Below are 22458 nucleotides of genomic sequence, written 5' to 3'. Positions count from 1 at the left end.
CAAGTCGGTAGGGAGTAGGTGAATGAATATTGTCTTTGTCCCATATAAGATCCGCCCTTATGGTTTTGTTTTCCTCACGAGTTATGATTTATTCGAATTGTTTATTCCTTCTCGAGTCTTTGGCTTTAATGGAGAATACGAATTCTTTGCCAAAATGGCTGAAAATATTCATGAAGTGTAAAAAGTATGGAACTTTCACATTCCAATGCTTCTTGATTAAGATTATCACGGAGACCCTTCTTCTTTTTCTCGATTTCCTAGACTCCGGAGAGTGTAAAGTGTTGGTCTAAACCCACGACAGGTCTTCGTAGGTTTTGGCCGAAACGAATAATTTAATGGACCTAACCTTTTGTACCTCTTCTTTTTTATTTGTGGTTTTTGGCATGGCCTAGCTAGGCGCCAAGCTCGACCTCCTTTTAGGCTCCACGAAACTAAGTTTTTGGTACTTTACAAAAGCTCCTTTTCCATACAATGACCAATTGATGCACATTGCAATTGCTCTTCGGCCAAAAGGGCGAAAGAAAGAACGATTTGACAAGACAAGTTTAAAAGCGTAGAGATTATCTATTTCAATTTATCACCGATCGATTTATGAAGAGATACTCATTTTGACACCAAAATTATCCGTTTCTCGTTCTACTATACAAATAAACACCTCCTCGGTCAAATTCAAGCTAGCAAGGTCTTTGGATATATTCTTTTTTGTTCTAAATAAATTTGAATTCAAGTACATAATCTCACCGTATTCCTCCCAAATCTAATGTGATTATCAAATCAAAATTTGTCATTCTGGACGACAAAGTCTCTTGGATTTCGGGTAACGCCGATGCACCGTGCAACTTCATGGAACTTGATATGTAACTTCCTTCAAATTTTCTAGGAGAGTAATAAATGATTCCCCATCAATCAATACAAATAAATAGAAGTGGAGTTTTAGGTTGCCCTTAATTGTTTCTCGACTTTCAAGCGAGTCAAAAGGCAATAATTATCGTGTTTCAGAAAAAGAAGAAAAAAAAATTCCACGACACTAATCCTCCTACTAACTAATCGCAATTTTAAAAAGGGAAATTACGATTACAAAACTTCGAAAAGGTCAAGAATCCCCATATCTCAACTAACAACAAATCGAATCGAACCGCACCAGCGGACTCCACGACCAATCCGCCAAATCCAAATCGAAACCGACGGGGACAGAAGGATTTAGTCGTTGCAACCCTTGGTTTTTAGCACTTGCCATGCGAATCAAATTAATGAATTTTTTTTAAAAACAATTAAGGGCCCAGTTTAATGAAGAGAATTCTAATCACCCTTGGTTTAAATCCCATTTACTTATATTTGGCGAAATTAGAAAAAAAAAAATCCCATCTATTCGTCCACCTTTTTTCTTGGGGGGTCGGTATAAAAGGAAACTTCATTCACGAAACAGCAAAATTACAAAAATTTATTCGTCCACCCTTTTAGTTTCACAAGAATGTTGAAATTCGCAGCTATCTTTTTTGTTTTTTGACTGGAGAGTTCCGACCCCGTATTCTTCATAGACTAAACAGCATGCAATTCCAAGCTGAGGAAGAATCGACCTTTGAACCTGACCTCACCATAAAAATCTTTGACCAGAAGAAACGATCTAACTTTTTACCTTCTTGACTGACTCCACCATTGACTTGCTTTTGCGGTTCCTTTCTTCGCCGTTGCAAAGTACTTGTATAAATGGATCGACCCTCTGAAATCAAACCCGCGTCTCCGAATGGACCGTGTTTGCCTATATATAGCGAAAAGGTGACTGCTTTGGATTGACCGACTTGTTAAGGAACCGACTTGTGCCTGCCGACTGAACCACTTGCTGCAAATAGCTAAACGCGTGGACCGCCCAGTAGGACTTAAATCTGTGTCTAACCTAATCCATGGTGCTAATGGCGATATTCCGGAGGAGCTTTCTAGGATGAGCTTCTCTGGCTGAGAAAAAAAGACACGAAAGGGCGAAGGAGCAGTCCATGCCAATGCAGGGTGGAGTCGGCCTGATATCGAGTGCACCACAACTCGCATGGCTCTCTCCATTGTCTAGGGATTGGCGCTTCGAGGTGGCAATTTTTGAAAAGCTATAGGAAAATTATCAAAGAAAGTCATAAATCTATTATACTTTGTCAATTCCATTCGAAAAATTTTGGTTATTTCAATTGAGACTATTCAGTCAATTTTAATTGGAAATCACTGACGTTGACACCAATAAGTCGGCACTAATATGAACAATTTTGTTATTCTTTCTTTCTTTCTTTCTTTCTTTCTTTTCCTTTTTTTTTTCTTTCCAAGCTCATCAAGGGTTTCAGGCTGACCCTCATCAACCATAGGTGAGGGCTGGCCAACCCTCACCAACTTGGATGAAATAAATAAATAAATAATTTCAATTTAAAAATATATATTTACATTAGCGCTAGTTTACGTAAAATAGCTAATATCCATGTCAATGATTTCTTACTAATGACTATCTATTGTATCCACAAAAGGAATATGATTGGCCCAATGAACTCAATTAACAAAATATGAAAATGTTTATAATTTAATTGACATAATAAAAAAGTTTATGACTGAATTGACATAAATGCAATAGATTTAGATTCTTTTGATAATTTTCTCTGGTGTGGACTTGACCCAATCCCAAGTGCACTACAACTCGCATAGGTCTCTCCGCTGTCTTAGGGATTTTCGCTCCAAGGGAGCAGTTTTCGAAAGGTCGTGAGCATGTTCCACTTATTTAAGAGGCAATGTTTTGCTTGATGACAAAAAATAATCGGTGCAATTTAGGATCCATTTGTTTGAAAGGATACTATCCAAGAGAAACTATATTTCGACCTTCGGCGTTTGAATAATGGACTATTAATTGATTTATATAAAGCATTTTTCATGGACTAAAACAAACAAGTTTAGATTGAAAGAAAAACCATCTTCCCTTTTAGTAACAAGGAAAGTCACTTTCCATAAATTACCAGACAAATGAAAATGAAATATTTTTCTTAAAAATGATTTCGATGCAAAAAATTATCCTTTATCATGAAGTGATCAGTGAATTGCATTTATAAGAGAGAATTTTATGACAAGGGAAAACACTTTTAAACAAATATTATCCCATTTTCAGATTTGGAAATCCATTTTCTTAATTTTAAACACGTATATTATCTTTCACTATAAACGGCTCTTTGTGGACTGATCATTTTTCAGCAAATTAAATGCTTCAAAGTTTAAAAAATCAAGTCGGGGAAAACTGCTTCTCCCCAACTGACCCCACCCCAAGTGTCGTTTAATCATTTTTTCGTATCGATGCGGCTAAAAAGTTTGCTCCAATTGGCAGTGCCCCCATGGCCACGTGGACGGCTCTCCGCTGATTGACTCCACAGTCCCGATGCCAAGTCAAGGCCCAAGTCGTGCAACGACTCAAACCCATTCGTCCTTTCTTTTCTGTGGGCCAATGGGATTCCATCCTTTTTACTTTCGACAACCCTCTCGCGTAAGGTTTCGGAGAGAGAAATCCGTTTCCGGTCCCTTTCGTCCTGACAATTACGCGGAAGTTGTGTCCATTGAGACATTTACTGCAAGACAGTGACGTTATGATTTTCCTTCTCAGGGGCCCCTTTCATTCCATTTTTTTCGCCTTCTGACGTTGCAGGACACCGCCACGAACTTGCCAACGAATTGACATCGTCCAGTGCACGTCTACAGTTACTACGCACTGTCCCGTCCGCGCAATGGAAATGGACGGACCCGGTACAAAACACAAACGGACGAATCCGTAATCTCTTGCCACCTTTCACCAGCCTGACAGAAATTCCTGAATTCCCTCAGGCACGGACGAGGAAACATTCCATTAGGTGTGATGAGAGTGTCGTTGAACGAGAGAGCAACTCAAAAGAAAAAGATTTCCCTAGTCCAAAAATTGTTGCAAGCATACATCATTTTGCAAAGTCGCGCGCTACCTGCAACACTTGCTTTTAAGCCTAGTCACATCATCAATCAGCTTAATTTACAAAAATAAGGAGAACAAGAGAAGCCGAGACGCCATTGCCATCATTCTACTTCTTCCGAGAGAAGGTCTAGATTTATTTGCTCTCTGTCCTCAAATCCCTCAATATCCGTAACCTGGGACAACAGTGAAAGGAAAACAATCGCCATCAGCTTAGCATGCATATCAAGTAATGAAAGCATGAGCTATTGTCTCATGACCACACGGCCAATCCCATTTGAAGGTTCAGAAGGGAAAGTCACCTGAGTTGTCCATGGGATTGCCAGCCGGAACTGCTTCAGGCTCCTTGATCTCAACCACTACACAATCTGACATCAAGAACGTTTTTGCTACAGAAGCCGCATGCTCCAAGCAACACCGAACCACCTGATCAAAAAAAAAAAAAAAAACAGAGAAAAATCTCTCAGGCTAGGCCAACCCTTTTAGAGCAGAGAGAACTAGATTCCCTTCCAGCAGTAGAATAAGCACGTTGAAAGATGGGAAGACGAAAACAACAGCTTATATGTTCTCGTATACAGCCATCAAAAGCAGATCATATCAGGTTCCACGTTCTTCAAAAAGTCATTCCCAGTCCAATTACCTCACAAGTCCAGAGTTTCGACGTTACTGGCGTCAAAGCTACACATATTACATTAGTTATTACAAAATTACACACGCACAACCAATTCTTATGACCGACCGTTCCATTCTGGAACTAGCTTTATGTACACCACCAGATTTATGACCACCTGCCACTTTTCCTCAAGAAGGAATAATCAAGGAAGTAGCACTGATGAAAAAAGGACATCACAACAGCACCTCATTGTTCCCACCTTTTCAATTCAAGTAATTGTACACTAGAGCTCACCTTAGTGGGATCAATGATTCCAGCAGCCATTAAATCTTCATATTTGCCAGTTGCAGCATTATATCCATACTTAGGATTGTCATTTGAGAGAATCTGGGGTAAGATTACAAATGAGTCATCAAAATCAACCAAAATTGAGGTTAAACGACTGTAGCTATGAACTAATGGCAGAACTTACCTTCTCACTGACCACACTTCCATTAACACCGGCATTCTTGGCAATCAACTTCAGAGGGTAACTCAGAGCCCGCTTAACAATGTCTGCCCCAACCTATGATCAACCAAAATTATTCGGATCAAAACCTATACTGCTGTAAGCTTATCTACAAGATGACAAAGTTGAAAATATACTCAAAGGAGGCTAGGGGCTTTAAATTTACATTTTGTTTTTATTCTGTGCCAGAGGTATTATTGAGAAAGTTTTCATTCTGAAATGGAAATGATAACGGAATTTGAAAACTTTTTAGAAACCAAACAGGCTCTAGATGGCTTCCATCTTTTTCCTCCAAGGAACAAAAACTGCATATGGACCGAGTAGAGACTTTAACCATAACTACACACTCCAGATGTATACATAAAAGTTTACCTTTTCTTCATCATTTTCAAGCGTGTCCTTGATGGCATCAACCTTTGATGCAAGTCTCAGCAAAGTGCAGCCACCACCAACAACAATTCCCTCCTCAACAGCAGCCTGATAACAAAAAGTGGTTCATTCAGCATTTTTTTTTTCAAGTCCCTTGATAACTCAAAACATACAAATAGGCTTGGCCAGTAACATAAATTCATGAGAGAACTTCTGCAGAGCATGCAAATTACCTTAGTGGCATTGAGAGCATCTTCAACTCTCAACTTCTTTTCTTTTAGCTCCGTCTCAGTTTGTGCTCCGACCTTCAAAAGTTGACACCAAATCAATACGTAGAGTAAAAGACCACATATAAAGCTCAATGCTAAAGCAAACTAATGTTTACCTGTATGACAGCAACACCACCAGAGAGTTTTGCAATCCTTTCATTAAGCTTTTCTTTCTCATACTCTTGCTCTGCAGCCTACAAAAAGTAAGATGCATGTATGCATCAGTGCCTGCCTGCCTCATGCGGCTGTATGCATCTGCCAGAGAGAGAGAGAGAGAGAGAGAGAGAGAGAGACCTCAATAAGATTCCTAATCTGAGCTACCCTTTTATTCACTACTTCCTGGGTGCTTCCATCGCCAACAATTGTACTTGTGTCCTTTGTAAGCACCACCTTTGAAGCATTGCCTAGCACCTCCTTGCCAGCTTTATCCAGGGTAAGGCCCACCTCCTCTCTAATAACAGTCCCTGCGGGTAGATCCAAGTGCATCAACCATAATAAAGGAAAAGGATCAGCAGAGAAGCTCCTATGCCACACACAGAAGGCCAACTAAATTGGAGTAAGGGCCAAGAGAGATGCGTACCTCCAGTCAATATAGCAATGTCATCAAGGTACTGACTTTTGCGCTCTCCAAATCCAGGAGCTTTAATGGCAGCGATCTTCAAAGCTCCTCTCAGTTTGTTCACAACAAGAGTTGCCAAGGCTTCCTGTTCAATGTCTTCTGCGACGATCAAGACGGGGTAACCACCTCTAATGGCATCTTCCAAGACATTAATCAGATCCCTTGCATTTGTTATCTTCTTATCAACAAGAAGCAACTGCACAGACAAAAACAATATGAGTCGAAAACAGAGGTGGTATGACTTATAAGATAAAATTCAGTGTTCAATTGTCTGAATGGTGAAATTGGATGAGAATTCACACCAAATCAACACACCTTGCAGTTCTCATACTCAACAGCCATTTTCTCACTATCAGTCACAAAATAAGGCGAGATGTAACCGCGGTCAAATTGCATTCCTTCCACAACATAAAGGCTGTTCTCAGCGCTTTTACCCTCTTCAAGAGTCACAACACCCTTCCGCCCCACTTTACTCAAGGCTTCGGCTATCATATTTCCAACTTCGTAATTGTTTCCTGCACTAACAGCTGCAACATCTGCCAATTCACTATCCTCAACCTCCTTTGAGATCGATTTCAATTCACCCACAAGGGCCTTGGTTGTTTTCTCAATGCCTCGAGTAATGAGGACAGGGTTTGCACCTGCAGCAACCACCTTGACACCTTCGGCAATAAGACCCTGTGCAAGAACAACTGATGTTGTTGTACCATCACCAGCCAAGTCATTGGTCTTTGCAGCTGCCTGCCTCACTAGTTTGGCACCGATGTTCTCAACAGGATCTTCTAGCTCAACCTGAATGTAGAACCAGGAAAGTTAGGAAGTTTCAGTGTTGCGACGTGTAAGTGCTTAAATATATTCTGAGAGGTTAACATGCAGAAAATCAATGAAATTAGTTGCAATCCAGTTCGGATGCTTATGATAGATAAACAATAACCCAGACATTTGTAAAAGCTTTTCAGATAACATCACTCCAGCTACCTCTTTCGCCACTGTGACGCCGTCGTTAACGATTTTTGGGGAGCCATACTTGCTCTCCAGGACAACATTTCTTCCCTTTGGACCAAGAGTAACCCCAACTAAATCCGCAAGCTTGTTTACTCCAGTCTGAGAAGCAAGACAAATAAGAGGGTTAGCATATCTGAAGCATGCCTATCACAATTCCAAGAACTTATAAATACTCAAAGACTCACTTGCAACTTCTTGATAGCTGATCCATCCTTATTAAAGTACAAATCCTTTGCCATGGCACAGATTTTGGGCTCCCGTGATTTTCTTAGACTCACGGTCTGCCTTCTACCGAATGAAGAGGAAGAAATGGAAGAAACAGAAGACAGCTTGTCCAGCGAAGTTGCTAGTTTCTTATCCATCACACAGCTGCCGGGAGCAGCCAAGGAGCCAGCCGAAGACATGGCAGTGAAAGTTGACGCCATTTACTCCTTAAAGCTGAAAAAATTATAGGACACCAAGTTTAATCTCGACCGCAACAAGCAAAAATGAATAGCCCAAGAAGCCCAAAAAAGCAATCAAAACACTCGAGTGTCACAATTCATGAAAACTAATCATGGGCAGATGATTCCAGAGTCTACGGGCAAAGCAACTTCAAGCTGAATTCACTTTATATGGGCTCAAAGCAACAAAAATTGCATGCCTGGAGTTCAAGACCACTGCTCAGTCTAAGTTCACGACAACTTTAGCGTCTTATTTACTTCCTCACATCAAGACGACACTAACGAGGCCAAGCCAAAGCAGCAAAGCTACAATCCCAGCAGCTCGTACCATCCCAACCAATGTAATGCAGCTAAGAACAGCTCCGCAAAGTCAACATCCCCAAAATAACTCAAAACGAATCCAGGTTCAACTCAAAACCCACGAGTTCCTAATGCCTCGATGCTCGAACCAAGACTCTCCGCTTCCTGCGCCAAGACGACAAGCTCTTCCTACGCTTTCAGGCATTTACCTCAACAAAGGAGACACGACCTAATTTTCCCCGAATTCAAATGCACAGCGCACCAGAAGCTAACGATAGATGGGGACGCAATAGCTACAAAGAAGAAGCAACGAAATGCCTGAGACCTACAACCGAACGCTGCGCTCCATTCGAGGTCCGAATCCTGGAAATGGCGGAATTTCGAATGGAGCGAACGATGGAGAGAGGATCAGGGCTTATCCGAAATTACCTCCGACGGCGAAGAGAGGGAGGGAGAGCTCTAGGGTTTAGCGAGGTTTTGGATAAGAGGCGCTTCCAGGGACTCTTCGGCAAACGTCGAGGGGGAAGAGGGAGCAGTTGATGAGGTTTATATTGGGGGAGGAAGGGGATGGGGAAAATAAACGTCCATTTTCGATCGCTCCTGAAGGTTCGGCTCCATCCGGGCCGTTGGATTCTGGGAGCGTCGTCGGCTTCTGTCCTAACCTTAGAACAGTCTAGAACTTTGGATATGCTTGTTCGCTCGTGCCTCGCCGCGCGTGTGGACGGTCGCTCTCCTTTTTCTTTTTTTTTTCTGTTCTTTTATTTTTTTTTCCCTTGGCAAATTTGGTTTTGAATTTCTTCTTGGAAGTGTGTACTCCTTCTTCGTTTGATATTCTTTTTAGCCAAATTTGGATCTCTTAAGTTTGTTTTCCCGCAAAAAATCATGAAAACTGCTAATAAAATCCGATTATTTAATATATCATAATCCAGTAGTGGCGAGTTAATGGAAAATTGACGGTCAATAAACAAGACTGGTCAAATTAGAGAAGGATGAGATTAACTTATTTGGTTGAAGTTCAAAATTACTGCTTAAATAAAGGATTTGCTTACATAAGATATGCACTAAAAACCTAGTGAAAAGACAAAGAAATTTTTTTTGTGATAATGTTATGACCGGAGATGAAGCACCTGATTGCATTCCACACAAATCGAGAAAGTCAAAAGACTTGAATAATTTCCAAGGCCAAATCGCACAAATCGAGAATAATAGAGGACTTAATTGCATAAAATTAAAGTTAGAAGACCAAATCGCATATTCACTAGAAACTTAGAGGACAAAAATTGTATTTAAAGTTCATTTGTTTGAAGGAAAACTATTTTTCGCAGATTTTTTTCCAACTTTTTGATATTTGATATGGAAAATTAGTCAATTTATAAAAAACATTTGCCATGGACTAAATCAATAAACTTAGATTGAAAAAGAAAAAAAGAAAGACTTTCCACATTGCCAAAATCACTTTCCATAAACCACTAAGTAAATGAAAATTAACAATTTTCCTTTTAATTTGTTTCGCATAAATTTTTATGTTTGGATCGCTTATGAAAATCAGTCAACAAAAAATATTTTCATGACCAACAAAAAACACTGGCTTAAATTCAATAAAATAACTTCATATTTTAAAAACCGAAAATTATATTTCATAATATAACTAGAAAATTGCGCTTGAACCCAAGACCTTGACACCTATACCTAGATCCTCAATGGTCGAGTTCTCCATACAAGCCAAGCCCAATTCACATAAGTTAGGCCTCGAGATTGATCATTATGGGAACTACCGGTTCCAAACCGGTCCGATCCAATTTTGGATGGTTTGGGAGATTCTCGGTTCTTTTGCATATCCCTAGTACCCGTAGTCAAGTCCCCATTAGTCATGCCCAAGTACTAGATTCCTCAATAGTCGGGGTTGAGTCCACAAAAGCTAGGCTCAAGTCCTTCGAGTTTGGGCCAAGACTCTAATTCTTGTGCCTAGATACTTAACTTCTACATTCACGTCACCAACACATTAATCTGGGTCCATCAAGGCTAGTCCTGATTCCATAGAAATTGCCCGATCAAGTCCCTCATGTTGTTTGCTTGAGCCCCTTATGGACCCAAGTCCAACAAAAGCCAAGCCTAACACCTCAATTCAATACCTAAGCCTAGGTCGTAAAAGCTAGGCTCAAGACCTAGTGCTTGTGCTTAGGTCTTTGATGGCCATGCTTGAATATTTGGCTCTTGTGCTCATGTCACTGTGGCCCAAGCACACATCCATCAAGGCCAAGCCCAAGACCACGGAGGTCAGTTCAAGACTTTTTGCTTATGACTAGGTCTCTAGCAATCATGTTTGAGTACCCTCCTCTTACACCCAAGTCATTGCCACTTGTGGTTGGGTTCACGGTGGCAAGACTTAGGACCCTATTTAATGCTTAGGCCCAACCCCATTGAGCCTAAGCTCGATTCCTTAACAACTGAGCCCAAGTCTCTTAAGGCCTGGCCTAAACTCCTGTTACCTATGCTAGGATTCTTGATGGCTATACCTATGTACTCAATTCCCATGCCTGAGTCATCATTAGCAAGGCTCAATCCATAGAAATTAAAGGTTAGAACTGAGACCCTAGTGCCCATGCCATACTCTCGACAACCATGCTTGAGATCATGATTGCCCTTGCTCAGGTCTTAGGCAGCCATGCCCTTATACTCGGCTCCCCTACCGAAGTCACTGACTCTCAAGTCCAATTCTTTGGCAATTGAATTTGGGTCCACAAAGGCTAGCCAAGCCCAATAGCTTAGAGCCTCTACAATCCCCGACTCTCGTGCCCAAGTCATAGGCATCTAGACTCAAGTCCATCATGGCTGAGTCCCAGTCCTTGATGCCCGTGCTTAGGTTTCTATTGGCTAGGCCCCAAAGGTCTAGCTCGTGTGACTAGGACCTAGCGGCCATGTACCCCTAATATCATATGAATACTACATATCTCTCGAAGGAAATAAAATAAAATTTTCATTTTCCAACGATTGAAAATAATTATAAGTTTATTTTCAGATTTCAACTGAACATAAAAAATATTGTCATTTTCTAGGGAAATGACACTTTGAAAAACATTTTTCAATTATCTAAATTTTGCGAAATAAAAAAGAGCTTTAATCCATGAACCAAACGTGCTATTTTGGTTGCATTTTGCTATAGGATGAAAATTGAAAGCCAAATTTGAACACTTGATTTGAGTTGGACACTCTCGTTTACTGGCCGAGGCCCAAGAAATTATGAGGTTCATCGGGCTTAGCCTCTCCTCGTCCGCTTTGCCTATTAGGCTATCCTCGTGCCTTCCGTCTCGAGGTAATGCTAATGCAAGAACAGCTGTGGATCACAGGTCTCCATCAACCATGCACTTTAGCAATCGATTCATTGGGCTTTGCAAGATGCTTCACGGATCTTCAAATAACCAAATCTCCACTTCGTTCCCATAAGATATCAGGCAATAATGCACTCGTGTTCTTTTAATCATCTATGAGAAAATATTAGGGCTTAAATAATGGACACGTCAACTTAGTACAAGTCCATATTTTTGGGGCCCACCTGTTAAAAACCTTGCATCCTCTCTCTTCAATTCATGTTTTTACTCTCTTTTTTTCCTTTTATTTTTCATTTTTTTCTTCTTCTTCCTCCTTTCACTCTGCCAGGGACGATGACCTCAACTTAGACTCCTGCGAATCGCCTTCCACCACCACATCATCATTGTCTTAGTCCTCTTTCATTGTGCTCAAGCTCGGCCGGCAAACTTGAGCCTTAAATTTTGGATCTAAGCCCAAGTAAGCCCTAGATTTGTGATCTAGAGCTCAACTTGACTTTGAATATGTTGATTTGAGGTCAACCAGGGTTAGCATAGGCAATGGATGAGGTTGAAGTGGAGGTGGAGGCGATGACATGATTTGCTGATGTAGTGGAGGGCCTTGAGCTCTTGGCTGACGCAGGCACTTACACAAAGGGCGCAGGAGGAGTTGGATATAAGGCAGTGACATTGGAGGTCGGAGAAGAAGAGGGTGAAGATGGAGGTGACAAGGCGACATGCCAGAGGTAGTAGGGATGGAAGAAGAGAGAGGAGAAAAAGTATTGATAAATTGGAAAGGGAGGGAGGAAGGGAGGAGAGAGAGAGAGAGAGAGAGATGCAAGGGTTTCTGATATGTGGATCCAAAAATTGACACGTGTCAGTCGTTGAATAGACTTGTATGAAGTTGACATGTCTATCACTTGGATACCTAATATTTTCTTATATAGACATCGTTCGACAATGTTTTTCTACTTCAAATATCTGCTTGTGGGACAACTAGAGTAGCTTTTTTATTGGGTAACCGGAGATTAATTAATCAATTAGCAATAACCCTAATCAACGGCGCAAATTATTCCAGACGAGCATCGATTCGACCAAGGTCAATAGAAAGGAGTTGCACTTGATGGGTTTGGCTAAGTTAGTCTGCTAATCGGTTCCTCAAAAACACTTTACTAGAGAGCCCTATAGCCTTCAAAAAAACTCTCCCCATAACATGCAAAACTTCTTTCTTTTTCACGCGACTTATTTAATAGAAAAGAGAGAGCCTTTCCAAGGAAAGAGCCCCCTCTCCCTCCTCTAAGCCAAAAAGACATACGTAAGGGAGAAGAAAAAAAGGGTTGTGGTGCCCTACATGGCACCACGTGCCCTAGACATCAATCGATGTCGGCACATGGAGCAATGCATGCCGTGTCGAGAGCAAAGATGATACTGTTTTGCCTATAGTCTTTCTTTCGCCTTGATAGCTCGGTCAAAAAGGGGTGATATTAAAGCCTACATATTGAACTTCCTAAGACATATATCGTGTGCATTATTAGCATAGAATTAGGATAATTGGCACTCGTGGTGAGTGATATGGTAGATGCTAACCACATAGTAACAATGTCATAATTATCTAAAACATTCGCTTACGGCACGCCACATTCGCTTGGTATACTGATTTCCTACTTCAATGTTAAAAGATTTACCATTACTTTATTGTCTTTTCAGAAACACGTTTTTTCCTAGAAGAATGATCAATGGACGTATGAAAATGGATACACAAAATCAACTTAGAATGTCTATTGGTTATTTCATTATCTTTCGTTCAATAAAACACTCGCCTATAATTCACCATACATATGTATAATGAGAAAAGGACAATACGGGATTGCATTTATTTGCTAGTTTAATTTCTCAAAATAAAGCATCTCAAAACGACTAGAAGATGCACGAGTTTTGACTTTGTTTCCTTTTAGGCGCAATACTCTGAGAAACTACAAATTTCCTATTTTTGGCATGGATGACCTACCTTCGATTGGATTGAGGAAATGGGCTTAATATAGCACGCGAAAACTGCCCCCCCGATATCATATGATCGCTATAATAAAAATGCTTGAATGTAGTGAGGAAAGATTACCCTCTTTTTAATCAACGGATTTCAACTCCCTGCCAACAAAATTTTACACCCAGCAAGAGAAGGTACCGTAACTTCTTTTGTTCTTGGAGCAGGAATATTTACTCCATGGATGGAAATGATGCAGATAGCTGACCTAGAGCACTGGACTAGATACACTTTCAATGTTCTCCAAGGGATTTGATGTCTCTGCGCCCCTTTCTTTTCTGTTTCCTTAAACATGGACAAGTGACGAATCAAAGCTGCAAGAATCGGGTACTTAAGGACATTAAGATTGGAGAAAGCAAGAGGAACATTATCTTGGCTAAATAACTCTCATTTACATGCTCGCTCTTGAGTATCCTCCTGCTCACTCTGATCTCGAGATGAAATTTTTCCTCCACTTCACTGCAATAGATTCCTCATTATGACTTCTGGGTAGATACTAGATCTCTATAAACCAGATAGCAAAAGCAGTGGTTATAATGACCATCGACCATTTATATCCATAATTAAATCTCGATCTTTAGCGAGCTATTGCAAATTGACTTTTGACGATCTTATTTTCCACCTGAGTCCTTACAATTGAATTATGGGAAAGGACAAGAATCATGAACTACTTTTTTCAGCTCAGCCTCTAAAGAGGAGGCAGTTTGGTGGGTTTGGTACTGTTGATATTGGCCAAACAACCACTCGTTTTTTCTCTGGCTGAAGCAGTGGATCCCACCTTCATCAAGAGAAGGCCACTTGTCAACTAATTTCAGCCAATCAAGTACCTGGTTAGGGGTCAAACGGGTTTCTTTCGGTTCTCAGATTGGTTCTGATGCTGCTAATTAATTTGATTAATCACCTACATTGAGATTGGTCTGTTAATTCCTCATGCTGACACTTTAACCGAGTATTTAACCTAGTGAGTAATATTCAAACCCAGCAAGAGTCTTCCACGGTGGCAACTTTGTAAGTCGGTATTTGTATGCCTAGACAGCATTGAAAATTAATCTCTCTTTAGCTGAGAAGCATTTTTTTTTTTCCTGGAGCTTGGCTTTCTGGCTATGTTCTTCAATGAACGTAGCCTGTACGTAGGGTACCTTAAAAACCAATGAACTGTAACTACATATCGGATCACCTGATCAGTGCTATATATTGTAGAAGAGGACAACTTATTCGAAGTCTTTCATCCATTTACATGCATTGTACTTCCAATGAATATGCATATGTTATCGTTGGTGCCTCCATTGCTAGATACCGATGCATGACATCTGCATTTTTATTTTTTTTGGGTCGAAAATGACATCTGCATTTCACACGGCAGATTTTTACAAGTTTCTGGTAAAAGAGTATATACAGATAAGTTGACCAGGCATATTTAGAGATTCACCGATTCATTAGGAAACTTTAGTTTGTTTTCATACAAGGGAACTCATCATCTTTATCAGCAAGAAGTTGCAAGCTTATCTATATGCATATCCACATGACTTTGAGCAGACCTGCTTTTGCTTTGAGGTCTACTTGAAACTTGGCCACTAGCTGGCCTTGTGTCTCCAACATCATGACTACTCAAAACAGATGTTGTATATGTATGATTTTACTGACTTAGGAAGGCAAAATTTTCTCTTCCCATCCTTGGAATGATTTCATCAGTCTTTTCACAATCCAGAGAACTCAAAATTGCTCTAGAAGGTAAGAGTCTAAGCATATAAATAATCTTTCCATAGGTCTGTTGCACTTGAAATTACTGCTTATCAAAGCAAGCTAGGTGCTCTACATCAATCAAATTTAGTAAAATCATGGGTGCAATTATAGGGAAGTTCTGTGGATGGAATCAGATGCCATTTGCCAAAGCAAAGTTCTCAAGTTTAACCTGCCTAATGGTTCTGCATGATGTGAAATTTACCTTGCCAGGTGTAGAGTGTTTGATAAGCATTAGGTCTTGATTGCAAACGCGTTTACGCAATGTTTGTTTGAATTGATACGGTTCGGTGGTGAGAATCTTGCATGTTTGAGTAATGATTTCATATAATGTGCTGTAATAAGTTGGCTGTCTGTCAAGTTTTGTGAGTGCCTATATGTCTGTATATGTTTTATGTATACACCTAGCAGCTACAATTTGAAATGATCATTCCTACTAACCACATGTCTGGACATAGCGGTCGACTGTTCTCTTCCATATCGATGTTGTGTCTTTCTTGAGAGATTTTAGGTCTTTAAGGACAATATCACGTTAAACAAGAACTAATTGAATTAGCTAATGATACAAAGTGACCCTCCACCTAATTAACCCCTAAATCAGACTATAGAAGATGTTATTGCTTTTGGGAGAGCACTAAGAAGTCATATATAGTTCAGTTTTTCTGAAGTAAAACATTTGATAAGTAAACACTAGCTAAACCTAGTGACACTATTCTAATGCATTAAGAAGAAGAAGAATTGCAGCAAGAAATTTTATGCTGGACTGTGAATATGGGAGCAAATGTCAATATACTTATCAAAATATACTCATTTTCCTTCTCAGGATCATGTTCATCCACTTGTGCTATTTTACACATAAACTTAGTGTTCAGCTGCAATGGCAACTGCAAGATATATATATATATATATATATAGTGAGAGAGAGAGAGAGGGAGAGAGAGAGACGGTATAGACTTCATAAGATCACACACTAGGTACAGTACAGAGAGAGAGAGAGAGAGAGATTGCTTCATTATCTACCACCCGTATATCTTTGAAGGGAAAAAAACATAATGAGACTAAATCAGGAGTTGGTATTGTCAGGGCTCATCTCTCTCTAGCAGCCTTTTGCAACCTTAGACTGCACGCACTTTCCCCAGCAATCTCTCCATCCCATCGCTATTTAAACCCTAGAAGTACACCGTTCTTTTACATGGAGAACATAAACATGGAAGAACATTTTGCCCATAATCTCCATTCTTTTTGGAGCATACTGCTCTCACTTTTCTTCTTTTTCATTTACTCAACTTGCTCATCCGAACCAGATGTAAACACCATTGCCGAGAAAAAGATTTCCTAGAAATAATTTTAGCTTCATATGTCTAGCTAGCTATATTTTCCGTTAGTAATGTATCCAGCTCTTCTCTGTTCAAATGACAGGTTCATATAGTCTACTTAGGGCACAGCGCGCAGCACGACCATCAACTCACCTCAGACTTGCATCAGCAACTCCTCCTTAACGTTTTCAAAAGGTGCATAAACCTTTCTTCTTCCTTTTTCACCTTGCCCCACTCAAATAAAGCCAACCCTAGTTAGTAGTCCTCTTCTTGCCATAGCGTGCTATCATGAAACGAGACTAATCATCAAAAACACTACTGATTTTTAACCTTTAATTTTACAAATATTTTTTTTGGTCCTGGGTCGTGTTGTTCTAGCGAGGAAGAGGCCGCACAGTCCATGATCTATTCCTACACGTACGGGTTCTCCGGTTTCGCGGCAAAGCTCACATCGGACCAAGCCACCACCATAGCCAGTAAGCATATCGGTGAACTAGGTTCTCTTCAAGAGACAACATAACCCAGAGAAATGAAATAAACGTGCGTGGGTGTATAATGCAGGAAAGGAAGGAGTAGTGTCGGTGTTCAGGAGCAAGATCCTGGAGCTGCACACGACAAGGAGCTGGGACTTCATGGGCCTTCCATTGCGCGAGACCCCTGATTATGACGAAGCCCCTCAGAGTCCATCCTCATCAACCTTTGGCGATGACGTCATTGTGGGGATCTTTGACTCAGGTCTCTCTCTCTCTCTCTCTATAGAGTAAAATTTCATACCAGCCCTAGCATTCTTTTTTTCCGAGCTATGGCCTGTTTTCCTTTGAAAAGATCACCAACTGAAGTGTCTGACCAACTTTCAAAAGCAAAAGTTAGGGTTAAAAAACCAATATGTTTCGCGTGCTGTTGGAGGGGTTCTACTGAATTTTATCTGAGTTATGATTGCTCGAATGCTTTGAGCAAAGTTGATTGGTAAACTATTAAACTAGCATTTTAAACAAATGACCGTAGTTAATAGTCAATATGAATCCGACGCATCATTTAATAAATCAATCTAATATGAATCAATCTCAGTATGCGAAATCCACGGGATCCTTTGTGCCATGAAAGAGTTCTCTTTGATCTCTTAAAGTTTGAATACGAAAACATATATAAAAAAAAGACTTATTTATTTTTACTTTTAAGAAAAAAATTGATTTTTCTCTAAAATCTTAAAGAACATTGATATGATCCATCTTTGAGGGAAGTTTGAACCCGAATGACCTATTTTAGTCATGCTAAAACATATCGTGAGCGCCATATAAAGCGCCAAAACTAGAAGATGGATTGTTGCAGTCGCTCCATTTTTGGGCCAATGTTAGCTAATAAACTCATGGATGATGTGATTCACGCGAAGGGATATGGCCCGAATCCGCGAGCTTCCAGGAAGAGCCCGGAATGGGCCCGATCCCGGGGACCTGGAAGGGAGAGTGCATCTCGGGCCAGAACTTCACCCCGTCCACCGCATGCAACCGCAAGCTCATCGGAGCTCGGTACTACTTAACCGGTCTGGAGCAGCAGCTCGGCCCGCTCGACATTACCCCCGACACCGAGTACCGCTCGCCCCGGGACCGGCTTGGCCACGGCACTCACACGGCCTCCACTGCCGTCGGCTCCATAGTCCACAACGCCAGCTTCTTCGGGCTCGGTTTGGGCACGGCGCGGGGCGGGGCCCCGAGGGCCCGGCTCGCAGTGTACAAGGTCTGCTGGAATAAGACCGGTGATGGCACCGGCAAGTGCAGCGAGGCCGACGTACTGGCGGCCTTCGATGGTGCCCTAAGGGACGGCGTCCACGTAATATCTGCGTCGTTCGGCACGTCGATCGCGCAGTTGCTCCCGTTCTTCATTTGGAGCGCGGACATCGGGAGCTTCCATGCCATGCAGAAGGGCGTGACGGTGGTGTTCTCGGCAGGGAACTACGACTACTCACCGGACCCATCGACGGTCAAGAACGTGGCCCCGTGGTCGATATCTGTTGCGGCATCGACAATCGACCGCTCGTTCCCAACGCAGATGGTCTTCGACAACACGGTCACCATCTTGACTGTGATGGTAGTATGGCATTTGCTAATCTTTATTTTAAGCAACCTTTATCGAAATGGTTACATGAGATCTTGGTAATTACAGGGACAAAGCTTGATCACCACCCAAATAGACGCAAACCTGGCAGATGCCAGCTCGCATTTTTACAACGGGTGAAGCATTGCGTTCATGTTTCATAAATGAATTTGTTCACCGAAAGCCTTCGAATCAAACTAGCTCAAATTCACAACCAGTGCTGTTCTTTTCTTCTCTCTTTCTCTTTTTGAAATTTCCAGGACTTGTTCCCGGGGAAGATGGAACAACAGAAAGGCTGCCGGGAGAGTCATCCTATGCTTTTCGACAATGGGATTGATAACCAGCGCCGAGGCAGCAGATGCGGTCAAGAAGGCTGGGGGATCGGGTTTGATCTTCGTTGAGCCTCTAGCTAGGCAAGTCCCTTATGTCGACGTGGTCCCGACAGTTTACGTCGACATTTACCAAGGCACCAAGATCCTACACTACCTCGGTTCGTCCGAATGGTATGATCACGCACCTTATTATTACACCTCCTCTTCCATTCAATTAGTCAATATTAAGATTAAACTGACGAGCTCTTGAGTGATCACTTCAAATTATTAGTTATATTTGCATTAGTTTCTGTCCTGAAGTACCAACTTTTTCGGAGGAAAAGCCGAGATGAACGATAATCTTATATTGCAGCATTGTCGGTCATTGAGAGATTAGCCTGGTTTTTGCATATTCTTAAGTTAAAGACTAATTCTAATGAATGCTTGTACCGTTGTTGTTAATTTGCCGAACACTGTGGATGTTCAAGGCGCCCAACGGTGCAAATAACGCCGACCAGATCAATAGTCAGGAAGGCACCGGCACCGGTAGTGGCCTACTTTTCCTGCAAAGGACCTAGTGCTCTATCGCCCGATATTCTCAAGGTATGTCAATATGGCAAATCAAATCAATAGAGAGAGCTCAGGATTCGTATATCTAGCACATAGATACATTGGAATTGTGTTGATCATCTTATGTATGATTATGGCAAAACAGCCAGATTTAAGCGCTCCAGGAGTCAACATTCTAGCAGCATGGCCTCCAAACACACCGCCTTCTCAGTCTTCTTCGGACACACGATCAGTGAATTGGAATTTCCAGTCGGGAACGTCCATGTCGTGCCCTCATGTGACCGGCACGGCTGCACTTGTCAAATCAGTTCACCCAGATTGGTCTCCAGCGGCCATCAGATCAGCGTTGATGACAACCGGTAATTAATGCAGCAGTCAATTTCCGACGAAGATGTCATCGGCTCAAGTGCAGGATTAGTCTAGCATCTCTCTCGTGGAACTTTTCTTACCTTAGGACTTCATAATGCCAGGACAGAGTTCATGTATTTCTCTGCTCATTTGTTGTTTTTTGTCCCCTCTTACAGCTTCCACCAGGGACACCAATTCTGAACATTTCCTGTCGGGCGGATCCACGAAACCCTCCGACCCATTCGACGTTGGCGCTGGCCATTTAAACCCGACAAAAGCCATCGACCCGGGGCTAGTTTACGACATGAAAGCCAGCGACTATGTTGTCTTCCTCTGCAACCTCGGTTACACCCAGGAACAGATAAAAATGGTGGTCCTGCCGGGGACCAACATCACCTGCCCACGTGTGCAGACCAGCAACTCGAACCTCAACTACCCCTCGATCACAGTCTCGGATCTCCGGACCACAGTGACAATCATGAGGACTGTGCGAAACGTGGGCCGGAACAGGAACGCGGTCTATTTTCCTCGCGTCGTCAGTCCTAGCGGAGTGGAGGTGGTGATTTGGCCCCGATCGCTGGTTTTCTCGCATTACAGGGACGAGAACACGTATTACGTGACGCTGAACCCGCGGAAGAGATCTGAGGGGAGGTACGACTTCGGTGAGATCGTGTGGTCCGACGGGTTCCACACGGTTAGGAGTCCACTGACCGTCTGTGTGAACAACACTGGTGATGGTGCTGAGTCCATGTCCTACACTAACATCTAGGCTCAAGCGGGTCATTTCTTGTTCATCTCTTAGTCCACTTTTCAAGATTAATAAACATTAGGCTGCTGTTATAGCCTAATCTCGAAGGGAACGTCACTCTACTTGTAATAAAGACGTCGCCATGCCTCGATCAAGAATGTAACTTGTTGATCAGGAGTGATTCCTGGCCAAAGTCGAATAATGACGGAGATACTTTCGATGTTTCCTTTCGCCTTTTCACCCCCCCCCCCCTTCTCTTTTCCTAGTTCAGAATGTCTGTAGCATTTAGGGTGAAGAAGACATTGGTTCTTGTTCTTGTTCCTGAAAGAGATCAAGACCAGTGACCTGCAACTCGACCTGAGAGCAGAAGTCTTTTGCTGACAGCGTTATTGGTTCGATCATTGCCGAGGCTCTTGATTTTTGCCCCCTTGTTCATTGCAGCGATCTGTTCCTGGCTCCCGTTAAAGATTCTAGAAAGAAATAAGTATGATAAAAAGAAAGTGAGTCTAGAAATAGAAACAACTTTCGAAATGAAGGGGACTTGCTTTGCTGAGAAATCATTCCAAGGTGCATCCTTGTTGAGATCTGCAAGAATCAAGGGCGCTGATAGATTTCAGCTAAAGCCATATCCACACCTTTTGTGTTTGGATAAACTCCATCTCTCTCGTTCAATTAAAGACAGGACATTCAAGCGAAATTAACTGTATTACCTCACGAGGAATTACATATTACCTCGAGAGGAATTACATTTATGCTCTTCTAACCAAGGCGATTGAACTGGTGGGGAAATCGGGGATCGAACCTGAGGTCTCGTCCTGCTCGAGAACGCATGAACATGAGCATTTCACTACTCAGCCAACCCGCTTTTAACTTTCTCTAACCCATTTGACCAAGAGTTGATTGGATAATTTGTACATCTGACATAAGCAATCATCCTACATCTATACAAAATCACATGTGAGCTAAATAGCACTTCAAGCCAGGTGAGAAAAGGTCCTAAGAACTACTGCAAGTTGCAGTAACTTTGAAAGTGTCGCAGTTGTCAAAGTGTTTGTGAAACATCTTTAAAAACCAGGGAAGCCATTTTCACTACTAAAGCTGCTATGAGAAGACTATAGCAAATAACCTCTAAGTGGGGGAAATTATTCACAAAATCATAAACCTATTGTACTTTTGCCAATTTAATCTTAAACTTTTTAATTTTATCAATTGAGTCATAAATATTTTCATTTTTGCCAAATTGAGTCCATCAAGCCAATTTTGATTGGAATTCATTGACATTAACGCTAATTGTCTTGCGTGGTACAACCGGCACTAATGTTGACAAAATTTATAATTTTTTTTTGAATTTTTAAAATTTTTAATTTGTTATTTTCTTCTTCTTTTTTCCCTATCTTTCTCTTCTTACTCTTTGTCAGTTGCGTAGCCTTTAGCAGCTAGCCAAAGGCTACAACTAGCGAGGGTTAACCTCACTAGCCTCAAGCGAGGTCACCCTCGCCGAGAACTAGCAAGGGGCGAGGGTCAGCCTTGCTCGCCTAGAGGGAGGCTCACCTAAGGCTCGCGAGGTCGTTCCTCATTAGATCTCGGCGAGGCTCGCTAGCCTCTAGTGAGGGCAACCTTGCCCGAGGCCCAGAGGCTGGCAAGGCTACCCCTTGCTAATCGTAGCTTTTGGACAATCGTCGGAGACTAGGCAACCTATAGAGAGGAAGAAGAGAGAGAGGGGGAAAAAAGACAAGAAATTTTTTAAAAATATTCAAACAAAAATTTGAAAAACAATAAATTGTGTCGACATTAGCGCCAACCATGCCATATTAAACAACTGGCATCCACGTCAATGGATTCCTGCCAAAATCTCTCAAATGTCCACACAAAATTCAAATATTTTTTTGAGGTTTATACTATAAAAAATT

The 22458-nt window shown here is 41.6% G+C and overlaps 2 protein-coding genes across 2 annotated transcripts; one reads left to right on the top strand and one right to left on the bottom strand.

The window, feature by feature from the left end:
• Positions 1 to 3839: 3839 nt before the first annotated feature.
• On the bottom strand, positions 3840 to 8661 carry LOC104433762 (chaperonin 60 subunit beta 2, chloroplastic). Its single transcript, XM_010046624.3, has 13 exons — positions 8508 to 8661; positions 7521 to 7773; positions 7309 to 7434; positions 6646 to 7122; positions 6292 to 6526; positions 6006 to 6175; positions 5828 to 5905; positions 5676 to 5747; positions 5446 to 5550; positions 5038 to 5130; positions 4860 to 4952; positions 4255 to 4378; positions 3840 to 4128 (listed from the first exon to the last, which is right to left on the bottom strand). The coding sequence occupies exons 2-13, from the start codon at positions 7758 to 7760 to the stop codon at positions 4115 to 4117; spliced, it is 1827 nt and encodes a 608-aa protein (XP_010044926.2). The 5' UTR covers positions 7761 to 7773; positions 8508 to 8661; the 3' UTR covers positions 3840 to 4114.
• Positions 8662 to 16370: 7709 nt separating this feature from the next.
• On the top strand, positions 16371 to 20774 carry LOC104435670 (subtilisin-like protease SBT3.18). Its single transcript, XM_039306319.1, has 10 exons — positions 16371 to 16470; positions 16584 to 16675; positions 16859 to 16956; positions 17042 to 17215; positions 17871 to 18565; positions 18641 to 18708; positions 18832 to 19074; positions 19371 to 19485; positions 19598 to 19811; positions 19977 to 20774. Exons 1-10 carry the CDS (start codon positions 16372 to 16374, stop codon positions 20567 to 20569), a joined length of 2391 nt encoding a protein of 796 aa, XP_039162253.1. The 5' UTR covers position 16371; the 3' UTR covers positions 20570 to 20774.
• Positions 20775 to 22458: the final 1684 nt, after the last annotated feature.

Source organism: Eucalyptus grandis, chromosome 2 (genome assembly GCF_016545825.1).
Source record: "Eucalyptus grandis isolate ANBG69807.140 chromosome 2, ASM1654582v1, whole genome shotgun sequence".
Classification (NCBI taxonomy): domain Eukaryota; kingdom Viridiplantae; phylum Streptophyta; class Magnoliopsida; order Myrtales; family Myrtaceae; genus Eucalyptus; species Eucalyptus grandis.
The sequence above is the reverse complement of the archived record's forward strand: the minus strand, read 5'-3'. Positions and strand labels throughout refer to the sequence as shown.

What these genes read in the sequence shown, in the direction of transcription:
- LOC104435670 (XM_039306319.1), top strand. Translation starts at nt 16,372, where the DNA reads ATGGAAGAACATTTTGCCCATAATCTCCATTCTTTTTGGAGCATACTG. An exon ending in AGCTCGCATTTTTACAACGG is followed by an intron (nt 18,709 to 18,831) that starts GTGAAGCATTGC and finishes TGAAATTTCCAG; the next exon opens with GACTTGTTCCCGGGGAAGAT. An exon ending in TATCGCCCGATATTCTCAAG is followed by an intron (nt 19,486 to 19,597) that starts GTATGTCAATAT and finishes ATGGCAAAACAG; the next exon opens with CCAGATTTAAGCGCTCCAGG.
- LOC104433762 (XM_010046624.3), bottom strand. Translation starts at nt 7,760, where the DNA reads ATGGCGTCAACTTTCACTGCCATGTCTTCGGCTGGCTCCTTGGCTGCT. An exon ending in CAGCTATCAAGAAGTTGCAA is followed by an intron (nt 7,435 to 7,520) that starts GTGAGTCTTTGA and finishes CTTGCTTCTCAG; the next exon opens with ACTGGAGTAAACAAGCTTGC. An exon ending in GAATCATTGATCCCACTAAG is followed by an intron (nt 4,379 to 4,859) that starts GTGAGCTCTAGT and finishes TTTTTTGATCAG; the next exon opens with GTGGTTCGGTGTTGCTTGGA.